The 21891-nt window shown below is 49.4% G+C and overlaps 2 protein-coding genes across 2 annotated transcripts in view; both read right to left on the bottom strand.

The window, feature by feature from the left end:
- Window positions 1-21891, bottom strand: part of LOC309891560 (antigen WC1.1-like) — a gene marked incomplete at both ends in the record, with an annotated part of 315844 nt that overhangs the window by 157836 nt on the left and 136117 nt on the right. The window lies entirely within an intron of this gene.
- Window positions 6320-7267, bottom strand: LOC309891613 (olfactory receptor 6E1-like; the record flags this gene model as incomplete). Its single annotated transcript, XM_082785961.1, has 1 exon — window positions 6320-7267. The coding sequence occupies one exon, from the start codon at window positions 7265-7267 to the stop codon at window positions 6320-6322; it is 948 nt and encodes a 315-aa protein (XP_082642087.1).

Below are 21891 nucleotides of genomic sequence, written 5' to 3' on the forward strand. Positions count from 1 at the left end.
GGTAAGATCGCCCCAACCCACACCCCCGATGGTCCATGCAGGAAGCTGACAGAACTGGGGCAGGACAGCAGTGAATGCTGCATCAGGAAAACGGGATACAGACAGCGTTGGTGAGTTGCTAGATACTCTTAAGCAGAGAGGCAGGGGCTGCCCGTGGTCACAGGGGGATGCTGCTCCCTTTGGTGCTTTTCCTCTTTCATCCAGAAATTGCACAATCCTGGCCTCTCTGCCCTCGAGCACTCAGCTGGAAGGAAGAGCTGCCAACGCTCTCCAGGACACGGTAAGATCGCCCCAAACCACACCCACAGGGTTCTAACAGCAAGGAGGATGGTGACATGATCGGGGTAGGACAGGAGTGGTCGCTGCATCAGGATGACAGAACAATGACAGACTTGGTGATTCGTTGGAGACCCTTTGGGCACAGAAGTAGGGCACAGGCTGCCTGTGGTCTCAGGGGGATGCTGCTCCGTTTGGTGCTTCTCTTTTTGCAGCCAGATTCACACAGCCATGGCACCAAACCACAGCACACTCCAGGCCACTTTCCCCTTGAGAAATCTGCTGGAAGGAAGAGTACCCAGCACGCTCCATGAGGGTAAGAACCCCCCAACCTAAACCCCCCGATGGTCCACAGCTTGCAGGAAGCTGACAGAACGGGGGCAGGACGGCAGTGAATGCTGCATGAGGAAGACAGGACACAGACAGCATCGGTGAGTCGCTAGATTCTCTTGAGCAGAGAGGCAGGGGCTGCCCGTGGTCACAGGGAGGTGCTGCTTTGTTTTGTGCTTCTTCTCTTTCAGACAGAATCACACAGCAATGAGACCAGACCATGGCAAACTTCTAGCCTCTCTACCACTCATCTGGGAGGAAGAGCTGCCAACGCTCTCCAGGACAGGTAAGGTCGCCCCAACCCACACCCACCAGGCTCTAACTGCAAGCAGGATGGTGACACGATCACGGTAGGACGGTTGTGACCGCTGGATCAGGATGACGGAAGACAGACAGCCTCGGTGAGTCGCCGTAGACCCTCAGGCAGAGAGGCAGGGTCTGCTCGTGGTCATCGAGGGATGCTGCTCCTCTTTTTCCTTATCTTATTAAAGTCAGACACACGCAGAATTGATTCCAGACCACGGAAGAGTCCTGTCTTCTTTGCATTTGAGAACGCAGCTGGAAGGAAGAACTTCCAATGCTCTTCAGGAGAGGTAAGATCACCCCAAACCACTCTCACCAAGGTCCACAGCTAACAGGAAGGTGATTCGATTGGTCCAGGATGGCAGTGAGCACTCAAACAGGAATTATGGGAGGTGGTCAGACTTGGTAAAATGCTCTAGAACCTCGGGCACAGAGGCAGGTTCATCTTGTGGTCAAACGGGGTTGCTGCTCCGTTTGTTCTGTCTGTTATTATAGTCAGACACACACTGATGGGACGAGACCATGGCACAATCCTGGCCTCTCTCCCCTTGAGAATTCATCTGGAAGGAACTTCCAGCGCTCTCTAGGAAAGGTAAGATCTCCCCCAACCTACGCCCAGCAGTCTGTAACAGTAAGCAGAATGGTGACATGCTCGGGCCTGGATGGCAGTGACTGCTCCATGAGGATGATGGGACAGGGACGGCCTCGGTGAGTCACTAGATACTCTTGAGCAGAGAGGCAGGGGCTGCCATGCTCACAGGGAGGTGCAGCTTTGTTTTGTGCTTCTCTTTCAGGCAGACACACATAGTGCTGAGAACAGGCCAAGGCAAACTTCTGGCCTCTCTGGCCTTGACCGCTCAGTTGGAAGGAAGAGCTGCCAACGCTCTCCAGGACAGGTAAGATCGCCCCAACCCACACCCACCAGCCTCTAACAGCAAGCAGGAAGGTGAAACTCTGTGGTGGTTTTACCGTGCTGGGCAGCTAAACACCACAACTGCTCTCTCACTCCCCCCCTTTATATGAGGAGGGGAAAAAGTAAAGCAAAGAACAACTCACGGGTTGAGATAAGGATAATTTAATTAAAGGGAAATAATAATAATAAAGAAAGATTATTATGAACTAAACAATTTAACTAAAGGGAAATAAAACGGGAAAGGGGAAAAGGGAGGGGTAAAAGGAAAATAAAAAAAAAAAGGAAGTAAAACAAACAAATAAAACAAATGAAGTCTATGTAGAAGTGCAGAGGAAAGAAATTACTCTCTACTTCCCACAAATGAGCGATGATTGACCATGTCCTTGGAGCAGGGCCTCAATGCACATAGCCGGTGTTCGGGAGGAGGACCGACGTCTTCTCAACGAGAGCCCACCCCTCCCCTCTTCTTCCTGTTTCCACCTTTTATTGCTGAGTGTGACATCACATGGTATGGAATATCCCTTTGGTTGGTTTAGGTCAGCTGCCATAGTGATGTTTCTCTCCTCACTTTTTGCCCACCCCCTAGGAGGGTTAGAGAAAGGCCCAATGCTGTGCCACTGCTGCTCAGCAGTAGACACAACACTGGTGTGATAACACTGCTGTTCCAGCTACAAGTACAGAGTACGGCACTGTATGGGCTGCTGCCGGGAAAGTAAACATTCCAGCCAGACCCAGTACACTTATAAATAAGATAAAGAGTAACTTTTTGTTGGGCCAATAATGACAGGACAAGAGAGAATGGCTTTAAACCAGGCCCATTACTCTGCAGAGCATCACCACCAGCTCTGGGCACTGCATGAAGCACAGGGAGGGAACAGGAGTGGCAGTTCCTGTCCTGCCAAAGGAAAACTCAGATATTGTCTGAGTTGTGTGGCCATGCTGGGTGAGGACTCACAGCAGGGCATTTGTGGTGCAGAGCCAGAGCTCGTGGACAGGAATAACATGCAAGTGCAGGAGGCAGGTGGCCACTCTGGGCCAGTGGTGGAATGATTAGCATGGGAAGATGGCCCAGGACATTCGTCATCCCCAGCCTCTAGCGATGGCTGTTCCTAGTACTGGCTGCTCACTCGGATTTATGGCTGGGGTTTGCTGCCAGCCCACCCCCATCCTCACCTTCAGCTCCCTGCCTGTGTGGGGGAATGGCCAACCCTGTCCAACCTCTTCCCTGGACCAGACACCTTCAGACCCCAGAGCAGGGATGTCTGTGAAACCTCCCGTGGGACATGGTCAGGGCAAGGCAGGCATCAGGTGCAGAGGGAAGGGGAGAGCTATAGAGAAAGGGAAGCAAGGGCTGCCATGGGGTTCATGCTTGGGGACCATTACCCACCCTGACCACACCCTTCCCTGTGCTGTGCCTGAACAGTGGGGCCATGGGACCATGTGTGGGACAGAAGGGACAGGCTGGTGCAGGGATAGAGCCCAAGTTAGGGAGAAGTGTCTATCTGCCAGAGGGTATGAAGGCCCCTCAGAGTGACCTGGACAGGATGGATCAATGGGCAGAGGCCAATGGGATGAGGTTCAACTTGGCTAAGTGCATCCTCATGCAACGCTACAGGCTTGTGGCAGAGTGTCTGGAAAGCTGTGCAGAGGAAAAAGATCTGGGGGTGTTTGTTGATGCTCACCTGACCATGAGCCAGCAGTCTGCCCAGGTGGCCAAGAAGGCCAATGGCATCCTGCCTTGTGTCAGGAATAGTGCAGCCAGCAGGACCAGGGAGGTGATCATGCCCCTGTACTCTGCTCTGCTGAGGCTGCACCGTGAGTACTGTGTTCAGTTTGGGTCCCCTCACTACAGGAAGGACATTGAGGCCCTGCAACATATCCAGAGAAGGGCTACAAAGCTGGTGAAGGGCCTGGAACATAAGTGCCTTGAGGAGCAGCTGAGGGAACTGGGGTTGTTTAGTCTGCAGAAGAGGAGGCTCAGGGGAGACCTAATTGCTCTCTCTAGCTACCAAAAGGAAGTTGTGGGGAGCTGGGGGTCAGCCTCTTCTTGCAGATAACTACTGATAGGATTAGAGGGAATGGCCTCAGGTTGCTCCAGGGAGGCTTAGTTTGGAAATTAGAAGAAATTAGAATTTTCTTCTCAGAAAGAGTAGTCAGGCATTGGAATGGGTTGCCTCGGGAAGCGGTGGTGTCACCGTCCCTGGGGGGGGTTTTAAGGAGAGGTTGCACCTGGCACTTAGTGACATGATTTAGTGGGTGACATTGGTAGTATTGGCATCTTTGGACCAGATGACCTTGGAGGTCTATCCAAACTTAATTATTCTATGATTCTATTCTGCCCAGTTGCTGTACATGTATGAGCTTCAGGGAGTTAAAAAACTGCCCCATCTCCCAGAACTCTCATGAACTCCTTTACAGTATTTTTCTTTCTATGGTCTGTTTTTCTAAGACTTTTCCTGTGCAGATAGCCCTTAGATGCAGCATGGTCATGGCAGGCATTTCTTCTGCACTATGGGCCTGTGTCTTGGTTGTGGAGAAACTTTCCCAAGAGGTCCACCAACTCAAAGAGCATATACTTTCCTCGCTCTACATCTATGAACCAGTACCTCAGCTGTTAGGAGTAAGCATGCCTCTGCTCAAGAAAGGGGTATGGTGGGTCCACACAACATACCACTCTGTGGTTTTACCCACGTGACAATGGAGGGGACATGAGAAAATGGGCTGGGAAATCTACCTCAACCCTAGAGGCATGGGTATATAAGTTACAAGGAAAAACAATTGCAAAAGGGGGTGGAGTGTGTGTGTGGGGGGGGGGGATGGGGGACGGGGAATGGCCCTTCCAGGAAAATTGCTGCTCCAATTTCCATGAATACTCTGACCAGAACTAGAGGTGCTCTGCCTCCAATCAGGTGGAGGGACAACTGAGTTTATTGGACTGTGTGGGTTCAATGGCCTGACACATCAGACCAACAGAAGTTTAAGGCTCTTGTGGACACCAGCGCACAGTGTACTGTAATGCCATCCAGCTATAAAGGGGCAGAACTCATTTTTATTTCTGGATTGACAGGGAAATCCTGACAGTTAACTGTATTGGAGGCTGAAGCAGAGTTACATTAAGATGATGACATTAAACAGCTGTTTACCTTGCTCAGTCTCTTGGAGAACCCTTCTGTTGTGGGGTTGCTGAGGATCAAAGAGCAGCAGATGCTGATCACTACCCCAGTGGTGCACAGGGAGCAATATTGCACTAACTGAGACTCCCTGATTCACATTCATGAGTTGGTTTATTGACTGGAGAGACAAGAAGTGATCAGCAAGACTTGCTCACCCTTTAATAGTCCCATATGGCTAGTGTGAATTCTTGACAAAAAGTGGAGACTAACAGTGGACTATCGTGGCCTGAATGAAATCATGCCACTACTGAGTGCTGCAGTGCTGGACGTGGTAGAACTCCAATATGAACTAGAATCAAAGCCAGACAAGAGGCATGCCACGACTGATATCACTAATGTGTTTTTCTCAATCCCTTTAGCAGCAGAGTGCAGTCCACAATGACACAGGACACGGGTGAATGCAGGCAGGCACACTCAGCATTCACACAGCCACAAACATCAGCAGCATTATCCTGATTGCCGCTCTGGCTGAGCAAGATGGAGGCCCATTAGTGGGAAATGCAAAGTGCTTGTGTGTGCAAATGCATGTGCATGTGCATGTGTGCAAGGTAGATCCCTCCAGCAGCTGGGATCAGATACTCAGCTTGCCCAGGACAAGTTCTGGCTCCCAGTCTGCCCAGCTGAAGACACTTGGACATATGAGCCCATGTAGGTGCAGCCCCACTCGAGCTGCTGGCACACACCACCCCAATCGCACACAAACTCACAAAGAAACAGGCACACACACATTAAGTCCACACACTCCCATCTCTCCTGTTGCTGACTACAATGACACATGGGCCCTCTGATGCCCTGGTTCTAGTCCAGCTGCTGCACTTACCCCTATGTACAACCACCAGATGACCTACAGCCCTTGGCAGCAATCCCATTAGTCCAAATGGTGATGTGGAGAGCTGCTGCCAGTGATGCATCTGGATGGGTTTCTGCCTGGACAGTGGGGTGACAGCCCTCCCAAGGCAGTCCTGGAAGGAGCTGGGACAAGATCTTGGTTCCACAGGAGCCAGTAACTTGGATTCCCACCTGCCATTGTGCTTTGTGCTCCTCTGGGTTCATGGAGATGGGCTTTTGTTGAGCTGAGGACTCTCCTGTGATGGGCCTGGAAGCAGTCAGAGCAGGGCATGAACTGAATTGTTCATCCTGACATCATTTCCTTGGGCCTTTATTTTGTTTGCAGATGTGCTTCTTATCACACAGACTAACACAATCCAGCAAGAACATAATCCTCTGGAGGCATCTGCATATGGAGGTCATATATGTATGATTGTGGTATTACATAAGATATGACAGCAGAGAACTCAAATTGCTCTTCAGAAATGCATCACAGTTAGGGGAAAAGCTGTGCTGTTGCACGGGCCATGGCTTCCTTCAGGGCCAGCATCACGGCCTTGTTTCTAAGACTGTAGATGAATGGGTTTAAGAATGGGTACAGGACAGTGTTCAGCAAAGCTACAATGCTGTTGGTCTCCAAAGAAACATGTCCTGACGAGGGTGCGTAGAGAGCAATGCAGCTGCCATAGACAATGGCCAAGGTGGTGAGGTGGGAAGAGCACGTAGCAAAAGCTTTTCTCCTTGCAGAGGCTGCTGGCATTTGTAGGATACAGAAGAAGATACTCGTGTAAGATGCCAGAGTTAGAAACAAGGAAGACAGCACAATAAACAATAAGAAAACCACATCTGTTTTCCAAAGCAGGGTGACATCAGAGCAGGACAGTTGGAATAAGGGGGTGTTGTCACAAAAAAAATGCTGGATCTTGTTCAAACCACAGAAAGTGAGCTTGGAGAGCAACACCAGGCGGTAAGTCAAGAATGTGAAGCCCATGACCCAAACAGAAGCAACCAGGTGGATACAGAGCTGATGCTTCATGATGGCAGCATACCGCAAAGGCTGGCAGATGGCAACGTAACGGTCAAAGGACATGACAACAAGGAGAACAAACTCTGCAGCACCCAGGGCAAAATAGAAGGAGGACTGGGCAAAGCAGCCACCTACTGAGATTGTTCTCCTGCCAGAGCTCAGAATCACCAAGAGTTTGGTGCTTGTGCAGGATGTAAACCAGATTTCCAGGAATGCCAGATTGCCAATGAAAAAGTACATGGGGGTTTGCAGGCGGTTATCCATACACACCAGGAAAATAATGGCTGCATTCCCCATCACTGTTGTCAGGTACATGAGTAGAAGGACCAGGCAGAGAAATAACTGTAGCTTCTGATCAAGCCCTGAGAAGCCTTTAAGGATGAATTCAGTAACGACAGTTCCATTGCCTACTCTCATGCCCAATTTCCATTCATCCTGCTGGGGCAGGAACATGGCAAATATACAAGTCCAATAATTTCATGGCCTGGACAGAAGGCTATCTCCTTCCTTCTCTATTTTCTTCTTGACGGCTTCCTATACAATAGAGACTGACTTTTCTGTTTTACATATCAGGCAGAATCCTCTGAGAATTTCTTGTCTTCTTTCCAACTTTGTCCATCAGCCACAAATGATTCTCAAGAACACAAGACTAACAAGGTGTTGTTAGCGATTGCACCCTGTTCCTGGGAAAGTCCATGTTCACTCAGAACAATTGCAAACGTCCATCATAACAATGTTTTAAAAGGAAATCTCATGTCCTGAACAAATACTTTCTATTACATAGGAGCTAAACCATCAGTTCAAATATGTACATTGAAAGTTATTCTCTCTCCTCTTCAGTACTTGCCTTTTTGGACTAGCAGCAGCTGAGGATCCCTTGATTTCAAGTTAAGAGAATTTCAAGTACCTCTTTTGTAATGTCCTGCTTTCTTCTACATCATCTTCCTTTGCTTCTTTAGGAATGAGGGAATACCAGTAGTAAGTGTAGTTTGCCTTTTTTAGTACTGTAAATTAAGGCCAAAATTCATTGTGGTCCCACCAGATCAGTGGAAATGGATCTGTCACACAATCTCATCTGACCTCATTCTGTGTGGAAATGCAGTTGTTTCTGCAGTTGCTCTTCTCTCTTACTATCAAACGTCCTCACCTAAATGCCTTATGTTTCCGAGAGGTGTAAAAATCTTGTCATCTTTAAAAGTTTAAGGACAGTCCTTGTTGTATGAAGAATAAATGCCTAAAAAAAACAAAGTGCCAAGTACTACTGTGTAGGTTTATATTTCACTTGTCTAAAAGTCACATCCTTCAGGTTGAGAAATTTAACTTACTCCCATCCTGTCAACTCTGAGAGAGAGAGAGAGAGTCTGAAAGAGATTCCTCACCTTTGTTTGTCATGACAGTTCTAGGCTGGGACGACCCAGCCATGAGCACTTTCTCTTGTCTCCACTGACTGTTGGGGGAGCCTCGGGAGAACAAGTTCTCAGAGGCACCAGGAGTGAAGTAGATTAAACTCATTACTCAAGTTTCTGATGATTTTAGTAAATTACTCCCTTCTGTAAATCAAACTACTCCTCTAACAGGAAAATAAGCAAAACTAAAACAAAAACCACAAGAGAAACTTGTTCAGCAAAGACAGACATTTTCTCCTTCACCTTTCCCTATGTGTTTAGACATAGAAAGGATCAGAGCAGATGACTGCAAAAAGAGAACAACTCCTCTAAATCCAAAGGTGGGGAAGGAGATGATGGATTCAAGGCAGTGAAGTAGTTTCTGTGTGGGCTGTATTGTCCCCTCAGGACTTGTCCCAGAGCAGAATGGGTGCACTTAGGCAGTAAAATGGGAAACTCAGAAGTGGGGAGTACAACCATGTTTGCATGGACATTTCAGTCTGGGGTTTGGGCTGGTCTTAGACTCCAAATGCCCTGCCTTGCTCTTTGCCTCTAGACTGGCAAAGAGGAATCTGTGCACTGGCTTCATCTGGAAAACTTGTTCAGATTTATCCATTGGCTGTAATTGTTTTAGCTGAAGATTGGCCTGGTCACCAACAGCAATATGTTGTGGTTTAGACCTGACAGGCAGCTAAGCACTGAGGGGATCTGGTCAAGGACCATTTCCCCTGCAACGAGGGTAAATAATCATGGGAGGCAGTGATGGGAAACAAGTCTGGTCAGTCACATTAATCATAAGATCACAAAAACATAGAAAGATTTGGTTTCAAAGGCACCTTAAACATCACCTAGTTCCAACTGCCCTGCCGTAGCCAGGGGCACCTTCCAGCAGACCAGGTTGCTCAAACCCCATTAAGCCTGGCCTTGAACACTTCCAGGGATGGGGCACCCACAATTTCTCTGATCAATCTGTTACAGTGCCTCACCACCCTCAGAGAAATCAATTTCTTCTGAATATCCAGTCTAAAACTACCCTCTCTTAGTTTAAAAGCTACCTCTGTTCTGAATGGAAATGCAGAAAGGGAAGACACACTGGGCACAGTTGTTTGTGCTGCTTCTTCTGCTGCTAAGGACAAGAGTTATGCATCCCAGTCTGTCTCGGGAGCCTCACACTGAAATGTAGGTGCACGGGGTTCGCATCCAATCCTGATATATGACCTCCTCATCCTTGTGGAGATGGTCAAAGAGGAGCAGTCATTTGTAAGCACCCAGCAAAGAAGTGCACAGCATCTGTCCCAGTCCTTGTCTTTTATACTTCCTGCAGCTACGGAAATGGGGGACAGTCACCTTAGAGGCCTATATCGTGCTTTTCTGATCCATGCAGAATTTTCAGATAACCAAGGGCATCAGAAATGGCCCCAGAAACTAATGTCTGGGATATCCCATCTATTTTTATTCACAAGCTCTCATCTGCATAGTATCTCTCCTCCAGCTGGACCCCTCTCTTCACATCTAATTCCTTTTCCAAGGAGCCCCCAGTGGGCTGCATCAGCTCAGTACTTTGGCATCTTGGTTGTCCATGTTGCACCTGGACTATTGCCCATGGTGGGGATTGGGAGAATTTCCTTTCCTCTTCTTGTCTCACACCTGGCTTTCTCATCTGGAAGAAATCTCAGCTGATGGCTTCAGAAGAATTTTGTCTCTCTGTGAAACTCCAGAGAAATATCCTCATCAATCAAAGTGTTCATCGAGCAAGGATCTGTGTGGGTTGTGTTTGTTGAAAGTTGAGAAGCAGACAGTCCTGGAATTGTGATCACTGGTGGGCTAAAGCAGCCCTGTGTTTCAGTTCTCCTCTGTGCTGAGGAAGGACGCTGCCATCTGACACTGAGCAAACCAGAACCTTGGTAAGGAAGCCTCTGAGACATGGGGTAGAGAAAGGAGTAAAAGTTTTATTTAATCACACCTGGAATTTGATTGAAGGCACTTGATTTGATTAAGGTACGCATTAAAGGTGATGTTTATATTTTTTGTGTGTTTTTGGGGTATTGTTTGATATGTTACAAGAAAGATGCATGATATTGTTCAATATACAAGAAAAACATGTTAATATATATATGCTAATATATATAGGGTCAACATGGTAATATATATATTATGTTTATTCCTTGATCTTATAGGACATTCTAAGGAAAGTAAGAGGGATTTGGGACAAGGGAACTACAAGATGCAACGACAGACTTCTGTGGAGAAGGCTGATGTCAGGAGAAGTAATGCAAGTCCTAGGAGATCAATGAGAGAAATGGTGCAAGATTGGGAGTTGATGGTCAAGATTGTCTGTACAGTGTCAAACTTCTACCTCTCCAGACCTCCTTAAGAGACTCTTAGGCCTTTCTGTGTCTTAATAAGCCCAAGGTATAGTTGCTGACAAGTTTATCAGCTTCAGCCCCTTAGAGCAGACTGATGAGATCTCTCAGAAAGCCAAAGTCAGAAGCCAAACCCCAAAGTCCTTCAAAGCACTGATTGGTCCCAATAAGGGCCATTTCTGAAAAAGCCCCATGGACACCTTAGAGCAGGCAAATGGAGGCCATCATTACAGGTAGGCCAAGGCCCTGTGCAGGTGGCTCTGAGCCTGGGAAAATGCTGGCTTTGTTTCATCAGGCAGAAAGGCCAAGGCCTCCTGCCAGCCCTGGGCAGAGAGGTCCTGTCCCTCACGTGTTGCTCCGGTCACTTCCTTGGGCAGTGGGTTGCGGGGTATGCAGTGCCAAGTAACACACGTTGGTGTGACGCCTCCTGGCCTCCTTCAGGAGGTGCAAAGAGGAAATAAGGATCCAGTTGTATTGTTTTCTCACAGTACAGCATCTCCTCCAGGACCTTGGTGGCAGAGAAACCTGCCGTAGCCAAGGGGACAAGAACTTGGCTTTATTTCATAGAATCATAGAATATCCCGAGTTGGAAGGGACCCATAAGGATCATCAAGTCCCACTCCTGGCACTGCACAGGTCTAACCAACAGTTTAGACCATGTGAGTAAGTACACAGTACAATCTCTTCTTAAATTCAGACAGGCTTGGTGCAGTGACTACTTCACTGTGGAGCCTGTTCCAGTGTGCAACCACCCTCTCGGTGAAGAACCTCTTTCTGATGTCTAGCCTAAACTTCCCCTGCCTCAGCTTAACACCATTCCTGCGGGTCCCATCACTGGTGTTTACAGATAATAGGTCACCTGCCTCTCCACTCCCCCTCGTGAGGAAGGTGTAGACAGCAATGAGGTACCCCCTCAGCCTCCTCCTCTCCAGGCTGAACAGGCCCAGTGACCTCAGCTGCTCCTCATATGTCTTCCCTCTAGGCCCTTCACCATCTTTGTCGCCCTCCTCTGGACACTCTCCAACAGTTTAATGTCCTTTTTGTACTGTGGTGCAAAAACTGCACACAGTACTTGAGGTGAGGCTGCACCAGCACAGAGCAGTATGGAATTTGCAAGGTATAGCCTTGCCTGTGCCCACTGTCCATCTCCACCACTGTCTTTCCTATGCTGTCCCACACCTGTCCCTGTTTCCCTTCAGGGAAACAGATTCTCTTTGAGTTGGTGGAACTCTTCAGAAAGTTTCTCCACAGCTGAGACGCAGGCCTGTAAGGAAGAGGAGAGACTTCCTTCATACTGCTGAAGTTGTTTAGCTACTTTGTCGGCTGTGGGTTCCTCATCATCTTTCCAGGCCATTATTGCCAATGAACTGGCATATGATGATGGTGCACTCTGTACAAACTTCCGCCACATGGGTCATGTACACCTGACTTCATCTGGATCTTTGGATGTTTGTCTGAGGTCTGAATCCTCATAAATCACTTCCCGTACGGCTAATTCCCTCAGGTACTGGATTCCCTTCTCCACAGTGGTCCACTTGCCTGGTAGACATAAAAGTTCTTCCTTGAAGGGATACCTTTCCCTCACAGCTGAGAGGAGACGCCTCCAGAGGCTGTGAGATTGTGCTCCATCTGCAATTGCTTTGTTAATGCCTGTGTCTCTAGCAAGGGATCCCAGTTGTCTGGCTTCCCTGCTGTCTAATTCCACACAATTGGCTCCAGTGTCCCAGCATCAGAGCAGCCAGGTGACAAGCTGCTCACCTATACAGCGACCAAAATCTTTTCGCACATCTTGTAGCTCACGCTTGTATAGGTTTTGGGTAGTTACTGTTGATTTTTCGGCATCCTCATCTTCCTCCTCCCTGAATGCAAACATTCATCTGGCTTTCCCATGTTGCTCCCATGTTGACATTTCCGTGGCTTCATTGATGTCTGTACCTGCTCCAATTGTGTCCTAAAAAACAAATCCCTGGACTCATAACAGATTCCCTTCAGGTAACTTCTGACATAGCACATCCCTTCCACTACCTTATCTTCCCTCTCTTCCCCACCCCACCACCCAAAGCTTCCCTTTGAGGCAGGTTTTTTCTCAGATGCTTTTTCCCATGACCAAGGAAAGTTCCAACAACTCAGAAACCATCCTTCACACAGGCATCCATACCCATCGGCTTTACTGGGGCCTGTCAGCTGACCAGACACAAGAAACCTCACCATGATCTTCCAGGCCATGTGGCCTTCCTGATGGTCTTTCAGCTCCTCAGATAGACACAACTAAGCTGCATGCCTGCTGCACCCCAGTCATGTACTTAGGCACAAGACATTTGACAACCCACAGCCAAGGCAGTTTCTGCATGGGCCTTTCAGGTATTTGGGCAGAGGGCATCACACAAGCACCATGCCAGACAGGTGCCTTCTGCTGGCCTGTGAGAGACACTGGGAGATGTGAGCCTAAAAGCCCATTTGGAGCCAGGAGATAAGGGTTGACCTGGTAGCTACTTCAGAAATATGGGACCTCCAAGTGCCTTGCCCAGCTGTGCTCCTGCTGCTGGCCTCTCAGCTCCAGAGGCAGAAGTGGCCTCACAGTACCCACGCAAACCGATTGCTTCCTGCTGCAGTCAGAGTTTCTAAGGCACAATCAACACTCTATAAGAACATCCAAACCCAGCACCTTCCTTGAGGCCCAGCACCTAAGAAATGAAAGCAAGGTCGCCGTCATCCTCCAAGTCCATGCACCTCCTGATGGGCTTTCAGCTTCTCTGATGTACAGCAGACACCTGTGTGCAAGCTCTGTTAGGTACTAGGGTAGGACTGACCTTGAAATAAATATTTACACTAGTTTCATGTCAGTGCCTCCTCTGTTACATATGACAGCCACAATGATACAAGTATACACCAGCCATGTTTCTGAAGGTGGCACATCATGTCCTCAGTCAGAAGTGCCCTGACACCCACCTGCAGAGCCATGGGCCTCCTGCTGCCTCCTGAGATCCTGAGGCACAGCTGACCTCAGCAGAAAATCCCCATCCATCTCCTCTTTGAGCCCTATGACTTGAGCAGATCCATGTCACCTCCTCCAAGACCAAGCAATCGCTGCAGGACCTCTCAAGCCCTTCTTAGCCTCATGGGGTGAAACCGCTTCAGTTTTGTGATAAGAGTGCAGGAATGAGGGATTTGAGGTTTTAGTTGCTCAGGTCAGGGTTTAGGAATTAGATCTTACCTTCTAGGTTAGGGGTTGAGCAGTGTCTTAGAGGGAGGCTTCGGTGTAGTGCTTTGGGTAGACAGTCAGTGTTTAGGGTATGAGCTAGATCTCTGGTTAGGGTTACATTATGTGCTTTGTTACAGGACAAGGGTTGGTGTTAAGGATAGCAATTTAATGCTAGCGATTAAGGGCTAGGGATGAGGGTAATCTATTGGTTAACACTAATGGTAGTGGGTGATGTGCTTGGGACTCTGATAAAGGTAGGATTTGAATTTGGGGATTAGAGCAGTGGATTCCTTCCATGGTGAAGAATAGTAATTAGGGTAACACTAGGCTTTAATGTTCCTGGTTAGAAATATTACCAAGGCATAACCTGAATATTTTCCCAATGAGTATAGCAGAACCATCAGCCTTACCTGAACAATAGTCACTTCTTCAAAATCTTTCCTTTCTGTTAGCCAAGCCAATTTTCTCTCCCCCAACTCTCCCACCTTTATTCTTCCAGATTTCCCCTGACCTCCCCAAATGCGTCACCCTGTTGGAGGCAGCTTTTTGATGGCCTTTATGACCTCGGAGTCTCTGCCTCCCTGCTGTTGGCCAGACAGGTATGGGACAGAACTGACATCACAGCCAGCATCCACAGGGCTGCAAGGAGCTGTTGTGCTCAGGAGGCCTCTTCCCAGCCCCTCTCCTCCCCCCCCCCCCCCCCAAAGGAGCAGTGGGTGCAGGGGATGCCCTGAACAATCCCTCAAGTTTGTTCATGATCTGGTAGGTCTTCCCCACATCGAAAGTCATGCTGCCTTTAGTTCCTGCAGGGAATCCTGAAGGGAATGGCTATCTCTGTGTGGAAAAGTGAATGAAGAAATGGCTATCTCTGTGTGGAAAAGTGAATGAAGAACTGAATATATATTTTAGGAAAATGTTGAGAACTCTTCAGAGAAGGAGTTAGTGTGAAAGTTATAATGACTACCATTGCTTTAGTTAGCTGGTTTCCTATGGGACCACAGCTCTAAAGAGAAGTGACCTTGAGACTCTGTCTGTCCCGTTGCACATGATGGAACCCTTCGGAAAGAGCTGATGGCACTTGGGCTCACTCAGGTTCATCTCACCGCACGCACACCATGGGCAGTCTCAGATGGACAAGGCAAACATGGACTCCTGATGTAGTCATTTAGTGTCAATAGCTGGAGGAACAATAAACTCTGTGAGGTGGGAGGAGAGCCCAGTGCTGGGAGTGGTGGTTGTGAGGGGCAGCTCTGGGACCATTGTCCTGGGGCAGGATCTCCCAGGGTGTCCAGAGAAGAAGGGCCCAGACAAGCCCCTGCTCTGCTACTCCTCCCTGACTCTTGTAGGAGGCCAACCCAGCCCAGCCCCTCCCTAGCTCTCCACACCTCCCTGTGCATCAAATGGAGGAGTGGAGGTCAGTGACAGTGTCTCTGCTGTTGCCATCTGCAGGAGATTCCCCTCCCACAGGCATCCTGCAGACCCCCAGCCCAGCCCCACTCCCCAGCACAGCACCACACTGCTGGCCCTGGGGCTCCTCAGGCAGCACCACTGCACACACAGCACCCTGCTCTGCTCCCGGGACACCCTATGTCCCACACAGCCTTGCCCCAGCCCAGCACGTCTGGGCTGGCCTGAGCAGCCATTCCTGCAGCTCCTGCCAATGCTGCCCACAGCCCCCCAGCTGGCAGTGCTGCTCTGCAGAGCGAGGGGACTGTGGTGTGCGGGGCCATGGGGGCACTCTGCAGGGCCATGCTGGTCAGGCTGTGAAGGCAGAGCCAGCTGGTGGGAGGCAGTGCCACTGACTGTCTGCCACACAAGTAGTTCTTTGACCATGGAGGGTGCACACAGATAGCTGGCCTTCTTCAGAGTCAGAGACTCATAGAAGAGAAATAAACAAAGCAAGGAGCCTCCTTTGAGTCCGTCCCTTTGCAATATCCATGAGAGCAGGTCTGGGAGAAGTGCTGATCCTTCAGGCACTGCCCTCAGCAGATCCCCTTTTATGCTGGAGTTGCTGGTACGGAGTCAGCTGTGTTAGAGAAGTGCCCCTGGCCTGCCCTACCTGTGGACACAGGACTGCTCCACAGCAGCACAGTGAGCAAGTGACAAGAGCAATCAGTCCTCACAGCAACACGAGATCTCTAAAGGAGAATGTTGAAGGTTAAAGAGAGTATCTCAGGAAAGACCAAACCCTGGAACAACCTGACAGAGCTGCTGTGCCAGAACTCTTTTTCTTTTCATCTCTGCACACAGTCAAGTGCCAGTGCAGCTTTCACATGGGTCTCCAAGAAAGGATCCCAGGCAAGCAAGACACTTCAGAATCTATTCCTTTATTTAAAGACTCAGAGATCCTGGATCCTCATTTAACCAGAGGCTGAAATCATAGGAGAAAGATAGATAATGAAATGGAAGGGGATGAACAATCAAATTTCTTCATATTGTATTGTGTTAAATTATGAGTGAGATACAGAAGAAGACAGGCAGTCTATTGCTTGTCTTAGCAAAAAAATACTCAGTCATCAGTTTCCACACTGCATCCTTCAGCTCCTGGTTCCTCATGCTGTAGATGAAGGGGTTCACTGCTGCAGGCACCACTGAGTACGGAACTGCCAGAAAAAGATTCAGGGATGAGGAAGACATACTGAGTGGTTTCAGGTAGGAAAATATAGCAGTGCTGATGAACAGGGAAACCACAACCAAGTGAGGGAGGCATGTGGAAAAGGCTTTGTGTCGGCCCTGCTGTGAAGGAATACTCAGCACTGCTCTGAAGATCTGCACATAAGACAGCACAATGGAAATGAAACAAACAAATAATAAACAAGCACTAACCACAATAAGTTTAGCCTCTTTGATGTAAGCATCTGAACAGGAGAGCTTGAGGATCTGGGGAATTTCACAGAAGAACTGGTCCAGGGCATTTCCCTGGCAGAGGGGCAGTGAAAATGTATTGGCAGTGTGCAGCAGAGAATAAAGAAAAGCACTGCCCCAGGTAGCTGCTGTCATGTTGACACAAGTTCTGCTGTCCATTATTGTCCCGTAGTGCAGGGGTTTGCAGATGGCAATGTAGCGGTCATAGGCCATGAAGGTGAGAAGAAAAAACTCTCCTGTGACAAAAGCAACAAACATAAAGACCTGAATAGCACAGCCTGCATAGGTAATGGTTGTTGTGTCCCACACAGAATTGGCCATGGCTTTGGGAACAGTGGTGGAGATGGATCCCAGGTCGAGGAGGGCGAGGTTGAGAAGGAAGAAGTACATGGGGGTGTGGAGGCGGTGGTCGCAGGCTACGGTAGTGAGGATGAGGCCGTTGCCCAGGAGGGCAGCCAGGTAGATGCCCAGGAAGAGCCCGAAGTGCAGGAGCTGCAGCTCACGTGTGTCTGCAAATGGCAGGAGGAGGAACTCTGTGGGGAAGGTGCTGTTCGACATTTAATGCCTCAGGATTTGCAGACCTGCTCTAGGAGAATAAAAAAGTGACAAGTTAAGTAGACATCTCTGAGCAAAACCCAGTCCTACTCTCACAGAAATTACTTTTCCCTGAGCTGAATGAGGAATGTGTCAGCTCCTTCTCCAACTCTCCCAACTGGATGACAGTGTGCCTGACAGTTTAAAATGAAGCTTGGGCAACTTGTTCCCAAGAAGACACCCTCAGGGCAGGGCCCAGCAGTCCATGTCAGAACACAACCTTACACCCACCTGCACCCCTGACAAAGAGAGTAGGAGAGCCACTAACACGTTTAGAAATAAGAAAGAATACTAAAATTCCCCAAACAGTTGACAGAGAAAAAGGCTGATGGGCATGCAGGGAAGCCTTCAGCTTACCAAGGTTGCATGCCACCTATGGAAGTGACACTGCACAGCAGGTACTCTTAGCCTCCTCTTTGTGTATCACCTTGCAGGACACATGTTCCTCTCCTGTTCTGGAGGTCCAGCTGAGGAGGAGGTGGCTCATGCCCTAAGGCCCCTGAGGGCAGAGGCTGTGCTGGGTGGCAGAGGAGAGCAGGGGGTTGCTGCAGAGAAGGTGCCTGCACCACAGGCCTGGCAGAGAGTGCCTGAATCCCCCCCTCCCTTGGTGTTTCAGGCAGCAGCTCCTTCTCCATCCCTGCCCAGGTCTCTGATGCCTGGAGCTGTCTCTGCTGGCAGCTGCTTCCCTGTCCCCACATTTCCTCCCTGCCATTGCTCACAGACCTCATCCCACCTGCTGAGTTCTCAACTCTGTCTTGTAGACACCACCTGTTCCTGTGTAATTTTCAGGAATATCTCCATGTGTTCAGTGGCTAAGGAGTAGCACGTACCTATCAAGAGCTAAGAAGAACTGGGCTCTCAGGGTCTTCATCAAAACGTAGAAATACATTCCCATCTCCCACTGCCACCCAGGAAAGCAAGAGAAGAGAAGTCGAAATGCAAACACCTTCCCTTCAAGAATTCCTTGCTCTGATCTTCCTCCTGAAGAGTCTCCTACAAAATACCCTAGGAGTGCTCTGGAGCCTGACTCATAGAGCAGCATCTGGACAGGAGGAGAGTCCTGCTGAGTTATGGAGTTCCTCATAAACCTACAGATCTCTTTCAGTGTAATGATCTTGGAGCTTGTTTTACTAATACAAACCTGAGATCTTCATTATCATTCCCCTGACTTCCTTTCAGGGAAGAAAAGTTAAAGCACAGACTCCAGAGAGTGTCTTCCCTTCAGGTAGTCCCTGCCTTGGTTTTCACTGTCAAGAATATCCCTAAATATGCAGTGAGGGTGCTGTGGAGCTGTGAGCAGCCTGCCCCAGGCAGAAGCATCTGGACACCAGCAGGACACTGCCCTGTCCTGTCCTGCCAGGGGACCCCTTCCACCCACAGCTTCTTCCTGCAGCACCCTGGGCAGTTCCCCGGCCAGGCTGAGTGCTGAGCCTCCCAGGCAGCAGAGGCCCTGTCCCAGCACACAGCCCCTGGGGCACAGCAGGGACCCTGCTCTGCACCACAGCCCTGGGCATCCCTGACTTCACCCTGTCTGCACAGCGTGCAGCCGGCCCCATATGAATGAACCCTCATGTCTTGTACTTCTGACAGTTTTCACAGGTGAGCCCGGCTCTGGATCTTGTTCTTCTCCTATTATTCAAAGAAGCTCTGAGAGTCCTCCTGAAAGATTCCATAGGCTGTGGGTTTTTCCAGCAAATCTGGAGATGGCAACAGGAACAACAGCTGTGTTGCCCTGCAGCCAGACACTTACCCTGTTCAGGGCTGTGAACATTTCTCCCGCACTGAGCTCTCAGCATCTCCCCTCCACAGTGCCTTCAGCAGCATAGCTCCAGCCCTAGGCTTTGCTGCCTCTTTACTTCTTGTCTCCCTTGAGATGTCCCTGGGGCTCCAGGGCTGACACCTCCTGCAAGGCAACAGTCACCTCTGCAGAACATACTTTGAAGTCAACTGAAATAATGAAGTCAACTGAAATAATGAAGTCAACTGAAATAATTACCAAATGTCCTTTGAAACAGCAGAGAGAGGCTGAGTACAGAACTATGGTTAGTCCTAACAGAGTTTTATTGTCACTGAGAGGTGCAAACAGTCCCTCTGGAAAACTCTGTTTATGGCCAATAACAAATAGGACACACAGGCAGGGATGGGAAGGTGCTAGCTACCCTTGTGCGGGGCAATGATCCATGCGAAGCATCTCATCCCCAGCTGGACGCTCTTGATCCATGTGGTGATCCTTGTGTGATGAAGCTCCCCTCACACGCCCCACCAACCCATGGGAGCTTGTTCGGTTGGTTCAGTTCAGTGTGGCCTCTATGTGAGTGAGCAGCTGGAGTGCATGGAGCCCTGCTTGGGGATGAGTGAGGATCTGACAGTGAGCTGATTGGTCAGGAGAAAGGGAGGGTAGGGACAGGGGACATTATAGTGGGAGTCTGCTGCAGGCTACCTGATCAGCAAGACCAGCAGATGAGGCCCTCTGTAAACACATAGAAGCAGCCTCACATTCAAAAGCCCTGGTCCTCAGGGGGGACCAACCACCCTGGTATCTGCTGGAGGGACAGCACAGCAGGGCACAGTCAATCCAGGAAGGTCATGTGATGCATTAATGATACCTTCCTTCTTCCACTGATAGCAGAGAGAAGTGCTATGCTGGACCTCGTTCTCAGCAACAAGGAGGGGCTGGTGGGGAATGTGAAGCTCAAGGGCAGCCTGGGATGCAGTGGCTGTCAAATGGTGCAGTTTAGGATGCTAAGTGCAGCAAGGAGGGAGCACAGCAGGCTCACTACCCTGGACTTCAGGAAAGAAGACTTGGCCTCGTCGGGCATCTCCTTTGCAGAGTCCCATGGGACAAAGCCCTTCAGGAAAGAGAGACCAAAGAGGATAAAGCTGCTTGGTCTTCATGGATCACCTCTTCCAAGCTGTGGTGGTTTTACTTGGGTGGGCAGCTGAGCTGAACACAACCACTCTATCACTCAGCCTTCCTCAAAGGGAAAGGGGGAGAAAATACAATGCAAAGGGCTCAAAGGTTGAGAGAAGGACAGGAAGACTGCTCAAAAGCTATTGTGATGGGCAAAACAGACTCAGAGTAGGGAGATAGACTGTAAAATTTATTGCCTATTACTAGCAAGCTAAAGAGGTGAGAAACAAAGTAAAGAAAGCCCAAAATACTTTCCATCATCTATCATCTTCCACCTCCTCCTCCCGAGCAGCACAGGGGAACAGGGGAAGGGGGTCTGTGGTCAGTCTATAGCACTTTGTTTCTGATCTTCTTGGTCACTCTCTTCCCCTGCTCCAACGTGGGGTCCCTCCCATGGGATCACATCTTTCCCAAACTGATCCTGTGTGGGCTTCCTACAGGCAGCAACTCTTCAAGAACTGCTCCAGATATGGGTCTGTACCACGGGGTCCATCCCTCAGGAGCACACTGCTCCAACCTGGGTCTGCCACGGGCAGCAGCTCCTGCCAGGTCACCTGCTCCTGCGTGGGCTCTTCTCCATTGGCTACAGCTCTGGGCCAGAATCTACTCTGGTGGGGTTCCTCCACAGGCTGCAGCCTTCTTCAGTGCAGGTCCACCTGCTCCACCATGGTCTCCTTCATGGCCATTTCTCTAAGGAGGGAGTTGGTGCAAGGGATCTACGAGGTGCAACTGCAGACTTCTGTGGAGAAGTCTGATGTCAGGAGAAGTGATGCAAATCCTGGTGGGACAATGACAGAAATAGTGGGGTTGGAAGGTGGGGAGCAAAGTTGTCCATAAAGGGTCAGACTTCTCCTACCTGTACAGACCTCCTTAAGAGACACTCAGGGCTTGCTGTGTCTTAATAAACCCCGAAGTATAGCTTCTGCAAAGTCCAACAACTTCAGCTCCTGAAAGGAGACTGATGAGTTAATTAGAGGTCATGATTACAGGCTGGCCAAGGCACTTTGGAGGTGGCTCTGAGGCTGAGAGAATGCTGGCTTTGGTTCATCGAGCATAAAGACCAAACCCTGATGCTAGCTCTGGGCAGAGAGGTCCTGTCCCTCATGTGAGGCTCCGGGTTCTTCCTCAGACAGTGGGATGTGGGGTATGCAGTGCCAAGTGAAAGACAATGGTGTGATACCTCCTAGCCTTTGTCAGGAGGTGCAAAGAGGTGACGAGCCCCCATTGCTAATAGGACAACATGTCTCCTCCTAGGCCTTGGTGGCAGAGAAACCTGCAATAGGCAAGGGGACAAGACCTTGGTTTTCCTGGTTAAGTCTACTCTTGCCAGTGTCCTTGTCCATCTCCACCATTGGCTGTCCTATGCTGTTCCACACCCATCCCAGTTTCCATGCAGGCTGAAAACATGCATCTTGTTTTCCTACTCTGCTCTCAGCTTAGCATTTCTTTGCCTTCACTGATGATTCATGTACCCTCTCCAGCTGTGCCCTGAAACACAAAGCTATGGACGGACAACAGATTCCCTCCAGGTGACCTCTGACACTAAAGCATTAGCCTTTCAGCAATATATCTTCCCTCTCATGCCCTGTCTCCATCATCCAAGCCTCAATTTCTAGCAAGTTTTCTCTCACCATGATCAGGGTAAGTTTTCTGTGACAAAGGGAAGTTCCAACATCTCAGAAACCATCCTTCACACAGGCATCCCAACCTATCAGCTTTCC

Source organism: Aythya marila, assembly GCF_965140915.1.
Source record: "Aythya marila genome assembly, contig: HAP1_HAP1_SCAFFOLD_158, whole genome shotgun sequence".
In the NCBI taxonomy this organism is placed as follows: Eukaryota; Metazoa; Chordata; class Aves; order Anseriformes; family Anatidae; genus Aythya; species Aythya marila.